At 39.8% G+C, this 15,251-nt stretch overlaps 1 protein-coding gene across 1 annotated transcript; it reads right to left on the bottom strand.

The window, feature by feature from the left end:
• Nucleotides 1-472: 472 nt before the first annotated feature.
• Nucleotides 473-10,284, bottom strand: aifm3 (AIF family member 3). The gene is made up of 17 exons (XM_014968341.2): nt 9,942-10,284; nt 9,753-9,862; nt 9,621-9,665; nt 8,587-8,683; nt 8,370-8,482; nt 7,320-7,406; nt 7,137-7,228; nt 6,927-7,057; nt 5,226-5,341; nt 4,905-4,976; nt 4,665-4,728; nt 4,510-4,586; nt 4,301-4,418; nt 4,114-4,212; nt 3,047-3,122; nt 2,857-2,961; nt 473-1,673 (listed from the first exon to the last, which is right to left on the bottom strand). Exons 1-17 carry the CDS (start codon nt 10,048-10,050, stop codon nt 1,631-1,633), a joined length of 1,554 nt encoding a protein of 517 aa, XP_014823827.2. The 5' UTR covers nt 10,051-10,284; the 3' UTR covers nt 473-1,630.
• Nucleotides 10,285-15,251: the final 4,967 nt, after the last annotated feature.

Genomic DNA, 15,251 nt, shown 5'->3' with positions numbered 1-15,251 from the left:
TGCCTTTCTCCAGCAGTCAGTGGGCGACAATACGCCCTGGTCAGGTCCTAATCCAGGACAGAGACACAACGGACAAACAACCACACACACATATATATACCTAAGGACAATTTGGAGAGCCCATCTTCATGTTTTTGGACTACGGGAGGATGGTAGAGAACCCACGCATCCACAGGGAGGACTCAGACCAGGATTGAAATTCAGGGCCTTCTTGCTGCAAGATGACAGTGCTACCAACTGCATCACTATGCAGCCCTGTTTTAAATAAAACAACCAAAAAAGAAAAAATCTAATGAACCTCAAAGCAGGTATGAAACAATTAGTTGATTGGGGCTCTTGATGGACCGCCACAGATGACTCATTTTCTTACCATGCTGGGTTTAAAACCGCAGAAAACAGCCAACACCAATCAAGGATGTACACAGGAAAGAAAGTGTTAAAACTGAAATAAACACAGCAGCAACGGTGGGCCTTTACTGTTGGATCACTTTTTATTTCAAAGTTGTTATAAAACCGTCATTCCAGCTTCTCTGTAGGAAGAACAATGCTTTTCAAATTGCCTCGTTGACTTTAAGCGTCAAGGATCAAGTATGCATGGATCCTCATTAGACCAGTATGCTATGAGACATCTGCTCTGCACCTCTCAAAACATTGCAAAGCATCGCTAAAGGAAAACGAGGGGAAGCGGTGAGATCGCAGGGGAGAATATTAAAGCAACAGCGACTGTAAGGGAGCAATCAGCCTGGGCCACAAACCTCAGTTCCCTGAGTTAGTAACAAATAAAGTCCCTATGGAGTCTGGAAACGTCAAAAATAAACAGTTTCTAGTTTTCATCTAGATGAGTTATTGCTGTTTATTTTTTGAAAAACGTGAATCTGTTGTGCAAGCACAAACTAATAATTAGCTTAATTAGAAACATGATTAAAATTTAATGTATTTACTCTACTAGCGAGGCAACATATACAAAGAAGTACATTATCTCGTTGCAAATTAAATGCATGTGCATATAACTGAGCTCGTTAAAGCTCAAGGTTGGTCTAAAGAGGACTTGTTCTGCTGCTGATTTAAGCTTTTATTTTTAATGCTTCTTTATTAATATTCTCTGGTTTGGGACTCATCGTTTTATTTTTATTGCTGCAGTAAGTTCTACCATGCAGATCTAAGGTCTGTGTGAGAGCACAGTCGATCTATTTCCCACTCAAAAGTGTGTATTCTCTTTTGTTGTTACAGTGCAATCAGGATTATAACTATGTACAGTCGTATTTATACAAAACAAATGCCCATGCCCTTCTCTGGCTTCTTATAAACAAAAAAGTACAGGTATATATAACTTGCAGCAGCGCGAAGGCTGAAATATTGCTTTGTTGTGAACAAAAACATCTGCCCACACAGTGATTCAGTGTGTTCAAGCCCTGTGTGGTTCAGTTTGTCACGTTAAAGTGTCTCTCCGGAGCAAAACATGTTATACTGTCGTCGTCAGCAGAGCGAGCCTCCGACAGACGGAGAATCGAGTCCGCTGTGTTTCTGTGAATGAAGTAGGATAGCTGCTCAGGGCCTCAGCACCAAAGTGTCCATGTGAGGGTATCCAGTGGACTTTGGGTCTGTCCTTTAGGGAACTCCAGAGGTGAAGTCAATGAGAGCCTTTGTCAATCAGCCAAGATATGTCTCCAGTCCTGCAACACAGCAATAGTGGTCAAATCCTTGCTGATAAAGAGTTTTATTACATTTTTGAGCTGGTGGATATGGTGCAGCTGCATATAAAAAGGATTAGCTCGTGTTTTTCCATACTTGCCAAGCCGCGCTAACATCCTTCAGTTTTTGTTTGCACGCACACAAAATTGAAAGACACGAGAGAGATGAAGATCAGTAGAACAACAAAAAGACAAGACAAAATGGACATTTTAACAGCAACGTTTACAAACCAACACTGACATATAAGCCGCTGTATTTGACAAAGAGACAATGTCGTCTGTCACTGTTGAAGACATTTACTTTTTTTCTTTTCGAAACACAAAGGTTTTTGTATCAAGCTTTTAGAAATACAGTAGCATGCGTTGACTCAATACAATTAACATGCAAGAAGTATTAATGTAATGTTGCTATAAACCAGGGGTCTTCAAACACAGGCCTTCAGACACCTGAGTCTAATAATGAGGTCGGTAGCAAGACTCTGCAAAACTTGACTACTGAGGAGGTAATTCAGCCATTTGACTCAGACATATTGGACCAGGGACAAGTTACAGGACACCAGTCCCCGGCTATAAACCAGGAGTGGCCTTCAGGGACCAATTTTAACATTGGATGTATGGTTCACCACCCAGGGCGCCATGGCCTGACAGGAATGCCACAAGCAGCCAGCATTTTTTATTTTTTGCATGACCAGTCTACTCTGTAGGTTGTAAAGATCCTGAAAAGTTACAAAATAATATGTAACAATTTTGTCTCAATGGGTTTCATTGGAGGACTGAGGATGTTTTTGGTTGTGCAAGGAAACTCCAAGGCATCATTCATGCAAAAACTGAATGATGGTCAAACTAAAATGCAGTCACTTGACTGAAATTAAATCTTAACTTTAAATTAATTGAACAAATAAGGCGAGATTCATGATTGTAAGAATGTAAACAATCTTGCTGGATTTTTTGTATTTTATCGATACGATAAACATTTAAAAATGTTAAAAAAAAGAACCTAGAGCTACCGCAGCTTTTATTAGCTAATTATGTTTTCATGTTTTACATTTAGAGCTTTCTTTTTTTTCTAAGTCCCAAACTCAAACACCCAGTGAATTTTTTTTCCAAGACTTTAAAAATACAACTTCCAACTGCGATGAGTATAAAATCCCAAATGGAGACTTACTCCACGTCTCGCTTTTTAATCGTCTTTCCGGATCCCAAGACCTCTGCCACCCGAGATACGATGGGGTCATAGTTCATGCTGGCGACAGCAACCACTTCCTCGCTCCTTCAGACGGGAACAGAGCAAACGAACGATTGTAAAACAGTCCAAATATTTTAGTTGGCTTACAGTTTAAAAGTGCAACAGTTACCTTGTATAAAAAGCAACAAATCGTAATTCATCCAGATCTCCTTGTATGATGACATCATCAAATCCATCGCCATAACCTCAAAACACGGAAAAGGACACATAAAATGGTTGGAGTTTTTCATCTTAATAGCTATGATGTGTGTTTCTTTTTCAGGGAGGATGTTCCTAAAGGCACTGTATGTATTTTGGAAAAAAAATACTTTCAGGATGACAGATGATTGGACTGTATCAGAATTTAGATTAAACTGGTCTGAAATGGATATGAATTAGCTTGTTTGTTTTGCAAAGTACAGCAGAAATGTTAAAATTTTGATTTAACTCTTTCATGCATGAATTGTGATCCATTGTGTTGGGATTTTTTTTCCAATTTTTTATTTTTATTTTCGTAAAGCATAAAAAACAGTAGGAAATTTTTTTTGTATATATATATATATATATATATATTTTTTTCTTTTTCTCCAAATACAAAGTTGTTATTTGAAAAACACATCAGTAGTATTGTTCTTTAGGGGTTATCTGATGTCACAACATTTTTTTTTTACATGCAAGAGTCGTCTACAGTAGAAGGAGGGACCGGGTCAGTCGGCATGCTGCTTTGTCTGTCGGCCATATTGGATTTAACAAAGATCATTTCTTGCATTTGCAGCTGATAGCCAGTAATTGATAGTGTATTTTATGATGCATTAGTGTCCACTTCAGTGGTCTGTGTGCATTTATAACATAAAAACATGGCTTTTAGGCAGCTGTCCACTGTAGTGAACCACTATGCATGAAAGGGTTAATTCACTTTTAATACACTTCCTAATTCAGAAAAAATATTAATGTGGATTAATTATTGTTTTCTTTCATCCAAGTGAAGGATAAGAAATTACATGAAATAACCAAACTGTGAAATGAAAATATCTAAAATCTAAAAAATAGTAAATCACTTTTACACCCAGCTGTTAAGACACCAATGCCTGTCTTTTTAATTTTCCACTTTAAAAAACTTTGAAATCTCATCAGAAGGTATATTTTTCTTCAAAATACTCCGGGTCAGGGAACATCCTCCGCGGCCCCATCCCCCACCTGCATAGCGAATGGTCTTCCCAAACATGGCCGACCAGAAGTAAGGCACAGTTTTGAACTCGGAGACTCTGCCCATCATGCCGAGAGCTGCCACCCTGCCTGTCGGCAACAATGAGAGAAATCAAATAAATCTTACATGCGTCTTTCACAGCTTCCCAAAGTCTGAACCGAGCTTTGACCCGCTCACCGTGCACATGAGCCATCTGCCAGTGAGGGATGTTCACCTTCTTGTTGTTGCGAGGTGGAAACGGAAACGTGACCACGTCTCCTCCAGCAAACACCCCGTCAACGTTTGTCTGCATCATCTGCAGCAGAGATGAACTTTAGTGGGAAAAAAAGAAAAAAAACACAACAAAGGTAGACTTTCTACTCAGACCACAGAGGACTGCAGCACACCTTGTTCACGGTGATGAAACCCTTTGAGTCCAAGTGGATGCCGCTCTGTTTCAAAAACCCTGTTGCAGGAACACTCCCTGCAGAAGCAGAGTCATGTCAGCAGGCTTAACATGTGGGAGGCTGGCAGGAAAAAAGAGAGAAAGCACATTTACTACCTGCTCCGATGACGCACACGTCCGCCCGCAGGACTTTCCCACTCTTCAGAACAACTTCCTTCAGCTGTGAAACAGGGGGCAAAAATGGTTCATTTTGATGTAAAACAGTAGCTGCTGCACTTGTGTTCACTTAATTATTTCATGTTACATAAATAAATACTTTAAACTTTAAGGTTTCCAGATTCTGCAGAGGAGGAGACTAAGCAGTATGTCCTGCTATTTCTCTCACTTTCTGAATACCTGTCCATGTTGACCAATCATCTCCGACACTTCGTTCAGCATGTAGAACTTCACCCTGTTTGTCTCAAACAGCTGCAGAGACGAAGACACCTCAGAGTTACACCGAAACCACAACAGGGACACTTCACAGCAGCCTCCACTTCTTTTCAATGATCAATCGTTGCTCCAATTTCTGGCGCGGTATTGACCAGCAGCAGAAACAACTAATGGGATTTGCATTTTAACCAGCAGCGTATTCTCGGGGAGAATACTGATGACGGCGCTGTGGATGTGCTTCATGTTCACAAAGGCTTAAATTCCCAGGACGGAGGGAGCCTTTACCTTCATTATGGCTTTCCCTACTTTCTCCCCGAGAGCTTTTTTGAAGGGGACCGGCTCGATCCCGATGACAGACACTGAGTGGGCCTTATCAGTCAGAGCTGCAGCCACCTCCATACCTGTCAGCACAACAAAACACAAGGTGGGAAATGTTTTCCTGCATTTATTTTAATCTGTCTAAGCAAATCTCTTTCCATTTATTAGGCCAGCCCCAACTTTTAAACAGTGAACATTGAAAACTCCTCCCTCTGCACCCTCTGTGGTCTGCAGGTGTATCCTTGCAACAAGCTCTCTGTATTATAGCTTCAAACTCATGTGAGCTATTCTTTTATTTCAGGAAGGTCCTTGAGAATTTAGAGACAAAGAGAAAACCTCACAATCAGTGTTTTTTTTTTTATATTTCTGCATTTAAAAAAAGCATTTTTTCTACACAGGGCCGTATTTAGTCTTTAATATTGTTTAGTCAGCATGACTGGGAAGACTTATATGTTTCTGCCGCAGCATCTGCGAAAGCACCACACTGCCCCCTGTTGTCCGACTTTTATATATATTTCTACCTTTGCATATAAACCAATAGTAATGTTGTCATAATTTAAAGCACCAATCGCTCTCCAGCATAAAGCGGCTGCTTATGAGTCCCATCAAACAGTTTCATTCCCTGTGCACAATAATTACACTGCAAAGTACACATCCTACTGAACCATTTTGTCACCATAAACAAAATGTGGACAAAACCTATAAATAACAACCTTAAGTTGTTATTTTTCAACTTTAAGTTGTTTTATATATAACTCAAAGTAGAGCCTACTTGTGATGTAGAAGGAAAAGGTACATGGGTTTCAACATTTTTTAAATTAATAAAAACATGAAAAGTGAATTTGCATTTGTGTTCGGCCCCCAGGAAGTAAATACTTTGATTAACCAGACTCAGCTCTACTGTGGATATATGATGGATTTGCCAGCTTTGAAACTGTTGCAGATTCTAATTAGTAAAATTGCCGAAGCTCAGACAGAGTGGATGGATGGTGTTTGTGAAAATCATTTTTTCAAGTCTGCCTTTGGATTCAAGCCTGGACTTTGACTGGGCTATTTTTGCACATTAATATATTTTGATCTCCTCAGCATACCAGATTTTACAGATGAGTTTGCAGTCGACTTAGTGACCGCAAGGTGCCCAAAACAAGCTAAAATCATCATCTCTTCACAGCTGATTCATACTAAGGTAGGAACAGAAAAATAAGAATAACATACTGTGCTGAATGTGTAAGGGCAAATTTACAAACAAATAAAAAAAATAAAGAGTTATTAAAAACAGCATGCTTAGATGAAAAGAAAGACAGTAAATCTTCAGGATCTACACTTTTGTGCACACAAAACAGCAATAGTCTATTAATAATAATAAATATATTTTTAAAAGGAGCAATGTCAGCTTTTTTATCTTGGCTTTTTAAAAATCTAATTAAGTAATGACACCAACTGGAAGTGTCCAATGAAGTGACTTACTTATTAATTTTGATCTTTTTAAAACACATTTAAATTTTCTTATCAGGCTGTTTTTAGCCTATTGTTGAGCTTTGGGCATATTGTAGAGTCATAAGGATAAAAAACAATGCTGAGCTATTTTGAATATTAAACACACATTTTTTTTTATTTGATTTTACTTTAATTGAGAATGAAATAATTAAATATGAGTTTTTGTCTCACCAACAAAAGACGTTCCCACAATCACGGCGTTCTTGTTGTTGGCAAGCCTCGCTATGCTGTTAGCGTCCTCAGGCGTCCGGAGATGGAAAACATTCCTGACGTCTTTCCCCTTGTAGCTCATTGGTTTTGGTCTTTAAAACAATTAAATCAAATTAGGCATTAAGAGTTTCGGCTACTTAGTCATCAGACAGAATTAGTTATTTTTCTTACTTGCTTCCTGAAGCAATAAAGAGTTTCCTGTACTCCATCCTCAAGCCGTCTTCAAAAGTTACAGATCGAGTCTTAACATCCATTGCTACAACCTAAAACGATTGTTGGAGACTTTTTGCTTAAACAAACTTAAAATAAAAAAAATGGTTTCATTTATTAGATAAATTGTCCAAAGTCCCTCACCTCTTTTTCTGTGAGCAGCTCAATGTCGTGGTCCTGTAGGAAGTCCATGGAGCGTAACCTCAGCTGCTCTGCTGTGCTTTCTAAAGACTGAAGACAACAAAGTTACAAACACAGAGCAAAAACCGTGAACTGCATTTCTATTTCACCCTGCTGAAAACTGTTTAAAGATCATTTTAAACTTAATATTATGACGGTATTCTGAGCCATCATCAGTATAATTTGTGGACGTAATAAAAAAGCTAATAATGTTCTTTTCTTTAGTCTATACCAAGCCTTGCATCATTTGAACTTCTTCCCATTTTGTTACGTTTTGCAACCACAAACTACACCAAAATAAGGTGTGGCATAATTATGAAATGGACTGAAATTTGTTTACATGTACAGATCTGACAAAATGTTCTGTGCATTACTATTTAGACTCTGGAGTCAAATGTTTATAGAACCACAGTTTTCTGAAATTTTACCCCAACTTTTCACATCTAGACACCAAAATTGTTGCTCATTCTTTGTAAAACAGCTCAATCACAGTAAGATTGGATGGAAATGAGCAATTTTCAAGTCTTGCCACAGATTCTCAGTTTAATTTAGTCTTGACCGGCTCATCTATTCTAACATATGCATGTACTTTAATCTAAACAATCGTTTTGTAGCTTTGATTGATGGTTTGGCACCATCTTCCTGCTGGACTGTAAACCTTTGCCTTATTCTCAAGCTCTTCTGCAGCTGCAGACAGATTTTTATCCATCATTGTCCTGTTTTGCTCCATTGATCTTACCATTAACTCATCTTCCACTTCAAAGCTAAGCTCTACTTTGTGTTGATCCATCAAATAAATTCCTAATAAATGACATTCAAGATTGTGGTGGTTGCTTTCCTGAGGCTCTGTAGAACTGTCCCAACTCTCAACTTTCTTAAGCTTGGCTGCTGCACAATGAGTAGCTGTTCCCTAAAGAGCCACTGACCAAAGCAGCAACTCTGCAGTCTCTTATGTAAGCTTCCCAACATAATGAGCTGCGTCTCAGTGTACATGGCTGGAGTCTGTGTACAAACCTTACTCAGTTTAGGCCTGTCATACGGAGGATGTCTGTCCATGGTGCACATGACGATGCGATCTGTGAAGCCTTCCTGCCTCAGTGTCTCTGCACACACCAGGCTCGCTGGACCTGCCGACAAATTCACAAATTTCAACCCTATTGTCTTTTAAGAAGAAGATATGGAAACAGTTTTTTTTTTTCATATTAAAAACAAGTTGGTGGTCTACACCAACCTGAGCCGATGATGAGAACATGGCTGAAGCCTGTGTTGGAGTTGATGACGGCCGAACATCGGGACATGGGTTTCGATCTCTTTTGGGACTGAAGAGCCTGAAACGGTATTAAAGATTAATGAATTCATTAGCAGCTTTGTTCAACTTCTGCCTGCAGAACTTTTTCACATTTTGACAAATTATAAAACAAAGTACAGAGCTTTGAAAACTTCAAAAGAGTGGTGCTTCGCCTATCATCTGAGCATGGTACAGCAACAAACCAACCAAGACATGGACATCCAACTAAACTGACAGGTGAAGTCCGGGGAGCACTAACGTCTTAGGTGCAGTAATAAAGCCTAGGAGCTGCAGAGATCCACCAATCAAGTGGACAAATCTGTCAGCAAGATATAAGTTTCGCAGTCCATAAATGACCTTCATGGAAATGTGAAGCTATTGCTGAAAGAAAGCCAGGAGCTCGTCAGAGTTGATGGAAGGATAGCGCTAAAAACAGAGCAGGAACAAAACCTGTTAGAGGCTGCAACAGACCGTCTGCAGATATTCAACCACCTTAAACTACCAGCTAGATCTAAAACCGATAGTTTAATAGTTCAGATTAAAGCATGTTCATGTGTGAGGATGGTCAAAGTTTAGCCGACAATATAAACTGTAAAGCCGTTGCTTGAATTTTGTTCTCGATCTAATTTGAGTCAAAGCAATTTTCCAAAACGGACAAAGCAGTTACCTGAGACTGCAGATGTCCACCAGTGGTAAAGACATGCCCTAATTGCACTGATTCTACGAAGTGACAACTTAGAGGAGATGAATACAAATCCATGCCACACTTTTAAGATTTTTATCCATGCAAAATCTCTGGAAATCATCAATACTTCTCCAATTTCAGAATTTTGCTCAGTTTGTTAATAACCCATGACAAGAAACTCCAATAAAATCCACTGAAGTCTGTGGTTGTAATGTGACAAAATGTGGAAAAAGTTTTAGATAAAATATTCCCATTCTTTTTTTGTTTTTGTTTTTGTTTGCTTGTTTATTACCTGCTTGTTTGCACGAATGATCACCTTGTCCTTCTCAACTCTGACCTGGAGCAAACAGACATCAAGCGACGTGTTCACTTTTTTGATTAGGCAGACAAAGTGTTAGGAGGGACCAGCAGCAGGGAAGGTCACCTGGAAGGTAGGCAGACTGTCCAGACCTGGGAAGTCCTCTATGTCTCCTGTTGCTGTGCTGAAACAGGCGCCGTGCCAGGGACAGCGCACATGTCCTTTGGATAGGACACCTACAAGGAGAGGTGGTAAGTCAAAGGTGTCCAAGTGATGTAAAATAATAGTCACAATGATAATCAACACAATTCTGACCTTTGACCAGCGGTGCTCCGTAGTGCGGACACTTGTGGGCCATGGCGGAAAACTCCCCGTGTTGTTTGATGAGCAAAGCTCTGCCACATCCCAGATCCACCTCTCGCATTCTGTCCCAGGCGCAAAAACAGAGCAGGTTCTTTTTCAACAATCAGGCAAACGACAAATTCAAGGGGCAAACTAAATTATGCATAATGTGAAAACAGCAACAATGCCTTGCAAAAATCATTTGTTGTTTCACAGTATCTGAGACTGCATTTAGTTTTCTGGTTCTTATATTGTTAGCATAAAAAAGTCTGTATTTTCTGTACACTTTTATATATTCATCATTCATCACTGTTTTCTTTGCTGCCATTGACTCCCTGCTTCAGGGCTTAAACTTAGACACAGCAAACTCATTAAATAATGCTCAATGATTCTGGATGGCAACACAAGCCTAATATAGAAGGAGACTCATCCATCTGTGTAAAGTTAGCATATCAACCAGCTGAAACTAGAACAACCTGTTGGACGTTTGCTGTAGATGTCCAGCCTGAGATCAATCAAAGCCTTGGTAGAATCACCATAACAGCTTTATTTAAGGCTTTTTCCACAATTGGTCGCATTACAACAACAAGCTTCAATATATTTTATTGCCATATCCTCACACTGATGTGATATCCCTAAATCAAAGAGGAAATAAAAGCCTTCATGAATCCCTTAATCATTAAATAGCTTCCACCTGTGTTGCTGTTCTGTGGAGGTTTGTACTAGTGGACAAACGGCACCATGAAGATCAAGGAAGAAAGAGAGCAGACGGGTCAGGGGAAAAGTAGTGGAGAAGTTTAGATCAGAGTTAGGTAGTAAGAAAATATCCACTGCCTGAAAAGTGCCAGGAGTCCCTTGGTAACCTTGGATGAGCTGCAGAGATCCAGAACATTTCTCACAAGAAGTCATTGTTGAAAGAAAAGCTCAGTTTCCGTTTTGCAACGTTCTGATCAGAAGAGTCCAACTTGAAACTTCTGACCAACATGCAGCACACTATGTGCGAAGGAAAACTAACGTAGATCACTCTGAGCACACCGTGCAAATGGCAGCATAACACTGTGCTTGACTTACAGATACAAGGACTTTCTGTAAGAAAACATGCGTTAGAAGCTGTAAACACTTGATTTTGAGGTGTGGCTCAGTCTGACATACAGCCTGAGCCACAATGGCAGGGTTTAGCTCAACGTGTCCTAGTCAAAGTGCAGTCTGAGTGATCTTAAGCTGCCTTACAATAAAGAATGAGCAAAACATCCAGTGAGTAGATGTGCAAAGCTGGTAGAGATGTTCTTTAAAAGACTTGAACCTGATTTGAAGCAAAAGGTTGAATAACATGACATGTCACACATTCTTCTGATTTATACTCATCAAAACAAAACTCCAAACCATGCATGTCTTTCCTTCCTCTTAAAAAGTAAAAAATACCTTGCTTTACTGTATCACATATGTTTTAATAAAAGACGACGTCTAACATAACAAAACCTTTAAGGTGCAGGGGATGCAGGAGTGAAAGGAAGCAGAATGATCTGCTTCTTGTAAGAAAAAAAAAATCAAGTAAATATATGATTCCTTTTTCCTTACTGTCCATTTTCCAAGTCTTTAACGTGACACACGGAGGCCTCCACATATTCCCGGGAGTTGTGGTTGAGCGGCAGCAGCATGGAGTCTTCGTCAGAGCTGTGAGCCAGGGCCCCATTCGGTCTGCAGTCGGCGAAGGGGCTCGCTTTGCCATTAGGGGACAGGCCGTCCACTTCTTTTTCTTTTTCCAGGAGAGAGAGCTCCACTTTGACTTCAACTGCACAACACAGACATGTGGTTCTTAGAAACCCGCTGAATAAATGCGTACAGAGCGGTCACTGCTATGCCACAGTTAATATCAGTGACCAAGTGATTTCAGATAGAAATAGACTGAAACTATTAACAAATAAACATCTTAATGTTGGCTGATTGTTAGTGTTAGCTTTCCTTAAAGCTCTACACTTTTAATATAGTTTTCTTTTTCCCTTTTTTCTTTTACTTTCACACCAGTGCGTTATGAGAGTGTTTTTCCTTTCGAAAAAGAGAGTTGTCTACGGATCACATTGACATAGACATCTCCACAACTTGGACAAATGAAAGCAGTATTCAGGAAAGAAATTGATTTTTAAGAATATAATTTTTCTTTCTATTTTTGGGCTCCCTTCACTGTTTTTTCTATCATTAATTTTGCCACTCATGCTCTGAATAATAAACAAAATCATAAATCATTGCGCTTTGAAAAAGTGCTGCCCCCCCCTCACCTTTTTTTTTTTGTTTTTGCCTTTTAGTCACACGTTTCAGATCAACAAGTAAATAACAAACATAACTTGAGTGTTTATTGCATTTGATGAGTTGTGCTGGCCTAACCTCACCCATTTGAAATTTAACTGTGATAAATCACCAGCCACAACCAGGCCTGATTACTACCAGCCTGCAGAATCAAGAAACTTAAACACAACCTGTCTGAAAAAATTTGTCACAAATTAACACATCATGCCCTGATCTAAAGTCGCTTTTACAAAATCTTTTTGTCATAAACCTGTGAAGATGGTTCAGAGCTCCTGCTGGCCTGGAAACCATCATTTCCTGCACAACTTTGAGTTATATTTCAAAAACTGTAATTTCACCTCTTGTGGAAACTGCTGTGCTAAACGGGTTCCTGAAAAGTAAAACAACACATTTAAATTACCAAAAAAAAAAAAAAAAAGAAAAAGAAGCATCTTTCAGTTTCTGCTTTTGTGAAGACAAGACAAACATTTTTGTCATGTATGGATTCAGGTTCTTTAGGACGATGCGCCGCCATCGGCTCCGTGATGTGGAGAAGGCGCTGTGTAACTCCAGCTTCACTGCAGCAGGCTTTATCTGTTCGGCTGGAAAAATGTGCTGATCATTCCGGTTCTTACACAGTAATCTGCCTGGAATTTTCTCCTGCTGAGCAAGTCTTAATTAAAATCAATGGAAAATCGTAATAGTGAGTGCAATTGCACAAGTGGAGGAAGAAGGAGAGATTGCTGTGTGGCTGTGAGGAGAATCTCCAGACGCTGCTGTAAGGCAGCGACTCTTAACACTCAACTTCTGAATAGTGTATGTGATTGTAGAAATGTTTTCAAAGTCCTTTGAATGCAGCTGTCATTTACTTGCTGTGTGTTGTGTAAAGAAGTGAAACAAACATGAAAAAAAACAACAGAGGATGTTTATTTGCTGCTGTGTGACTTCACTGCATCAGCAAGTTTTCAGCATATTTTCATGCAAATGAGTTGGTACAGAGCCACATCTTTAAAGCCCTGCGTTCCTCACGCAGCTCATGTTAGAACCGTTTACCCTCCAATAAAGGCGTTTAAACAGCAGCACTTGCTGCATATCTGAAACTTTCCCACCTCAACATGAAGACATCATAGGTGGAGATGACGGTGGTTGTACAACAAACAACTTCAATGAGCTGTAGATGCCAAAAGTGAACAATTTCTCTGAACAGCCTGTCCGACAACCAATGCATATAACCAGACCAAAGTCTATTAGTGTCTTCTTACTGATCCTGACTATAGCTGCTGCTGCTGCTGCTACTTTCTCTGTGACTGCCATCATTGGATCGATCAACTCTCAAAATACTCAAACAACTCCAGAGATATTCTAGGAAGGGGAAATGTGGGTTTACAGAACTTAGAGAACAACTTAGGGCGTTTTTCTAAAATGCTGCAGATTCCGACATGATCAATTCAAGCAGCTGTAAATTGGTGTAAGATCTGAAGGAAGGCCTAAACTGAAGGAAGAAAACGACTCAGGTGGCACCAACGTGCTAGCCTAGCATGTACTGCAAGATGCTGAAAAAACACTGTCCACACTGAAGCCAGTTTAACATCAACATCGACTCACGTGGCCAGAGATACGCCTGCAGAAATCGCATTTGAGTAAAACGGCACCTTTAGTTTCTTCAGCCTTTCCTCAACTGCAGGGCGAATGTGGGGTTTTCTAACAGCACAATGATCCCAAGCACTCATTGAAGTAGTTTTGTAATGAAATAAACTGAAAAACAAAGCTCTGAATTGGGCCTAGCCCTATTTAAATTAAAATATTGTGTTTAAAAGCAGCATATATCCCAGGAGACTGACCAGTTTAAATGACCTTAGTCTACCAAGAACAGGGGTGAGACATCCAGTCAGAATTATGACCTTACTGATAGCGACAATGGTCAGATTTTAGTCTGCATCATTTTATAATATCTGCCCTGTGATAACTGATGCTGTGTGGATTAATAAATGTAGACGTGTGCATCCAACACATGGAAAATGAGTAGTTCAGATAAATCTTTAAAACACCAACATTGAAAGTAAATTTGTGGAATGAGTGCATATAGATATATATAGATATAGATATAGGTCAGGGCTTGTGAGATGTTCGACTTTAGGGGCCTTTACAGTTCAAAATTTCCCTCGTGCATCACAGACATTTGTATTGAATTTATTATTACGTTTGTTTACTTTTGGCTCAGGATTTCCTCGTGGTGGGAAGTGCCTGGAAAACCTGCAGAGTGGGTGGGAGTGGGGGGTAATTCAGAGGACATCCTGACCTCAAATTACCCCCTTCATCGCAAAGGAGCAACAGCTGGGTGCTCCTCTCAGAGGACAGAGCTCCACACCTGGAGGCTGACCCGGATGTCCTTTCAGTAATTATCTATGACCATAGCTGAGGGTCGGGACACAGAAATCATGAGGTCGTCCTTTTTGGCTAAACTCTGGCGCCATCAGTGCTTCTCTCCCGCTCCATCCAAGACACTTCAGCTCCTTCGTACACTCAGTGGTAGGTTCACAGTGCTTGAAGTTCACTTTGGTCTTGGCCTCTTTTAGCTAGCTGCTAGCTCATGACTTCTGGACCAACCAACCTCGATTTATACAAGAAAACTGGAAAGATATATGTTGCTGGTAAGCTATTAACCGTTGAAATTATTAACATAAATTCAGAAATCTTGAGTCTTTAATTTACAGTCAAAGATCCCTTCTGTGTTCCCCTCCTCCTTCTCTCCACCGTATGATGCATATCAAACAGGGACATGACAACATGTTCTGTTCAGGGTATATTTGAGTCTCAGCATGTAATCCTCTTTTGATGAAGATGCTTTTAACTTCCTCCCACACAAAACATTGTACTGCGAACAGAGGAGGCTGAGATCATGTGCACAGCAGAATTTGGAGGCGGCCAGAAAATTATTCAAACTGAACAGTTTAATTTATTCTGCATCTAGTTTGTGTTTCCTGCAGCCTCTGAAAACAA

The sequence above is a fragment of the Poecilia mexicana genome, unplaced genomic scaffold (assembly GCF_051168715.1).
Source record: "Poecilia mexicana isolate PSO_F unplaced genomic scaffold, ASM5116871v1 scaffold_9, whole genome shotgun sequence".
NCBI classification, from domain to species: Eukaryota; Metazoa; Chordata; class Actinopteri; order Cyprinodontiformes; family Poeciliidae; genus Poecilia; species Poecilia mexicana.
This window is presented reverse-complemented; position numbering and strand designations above follow the sequence as displayed.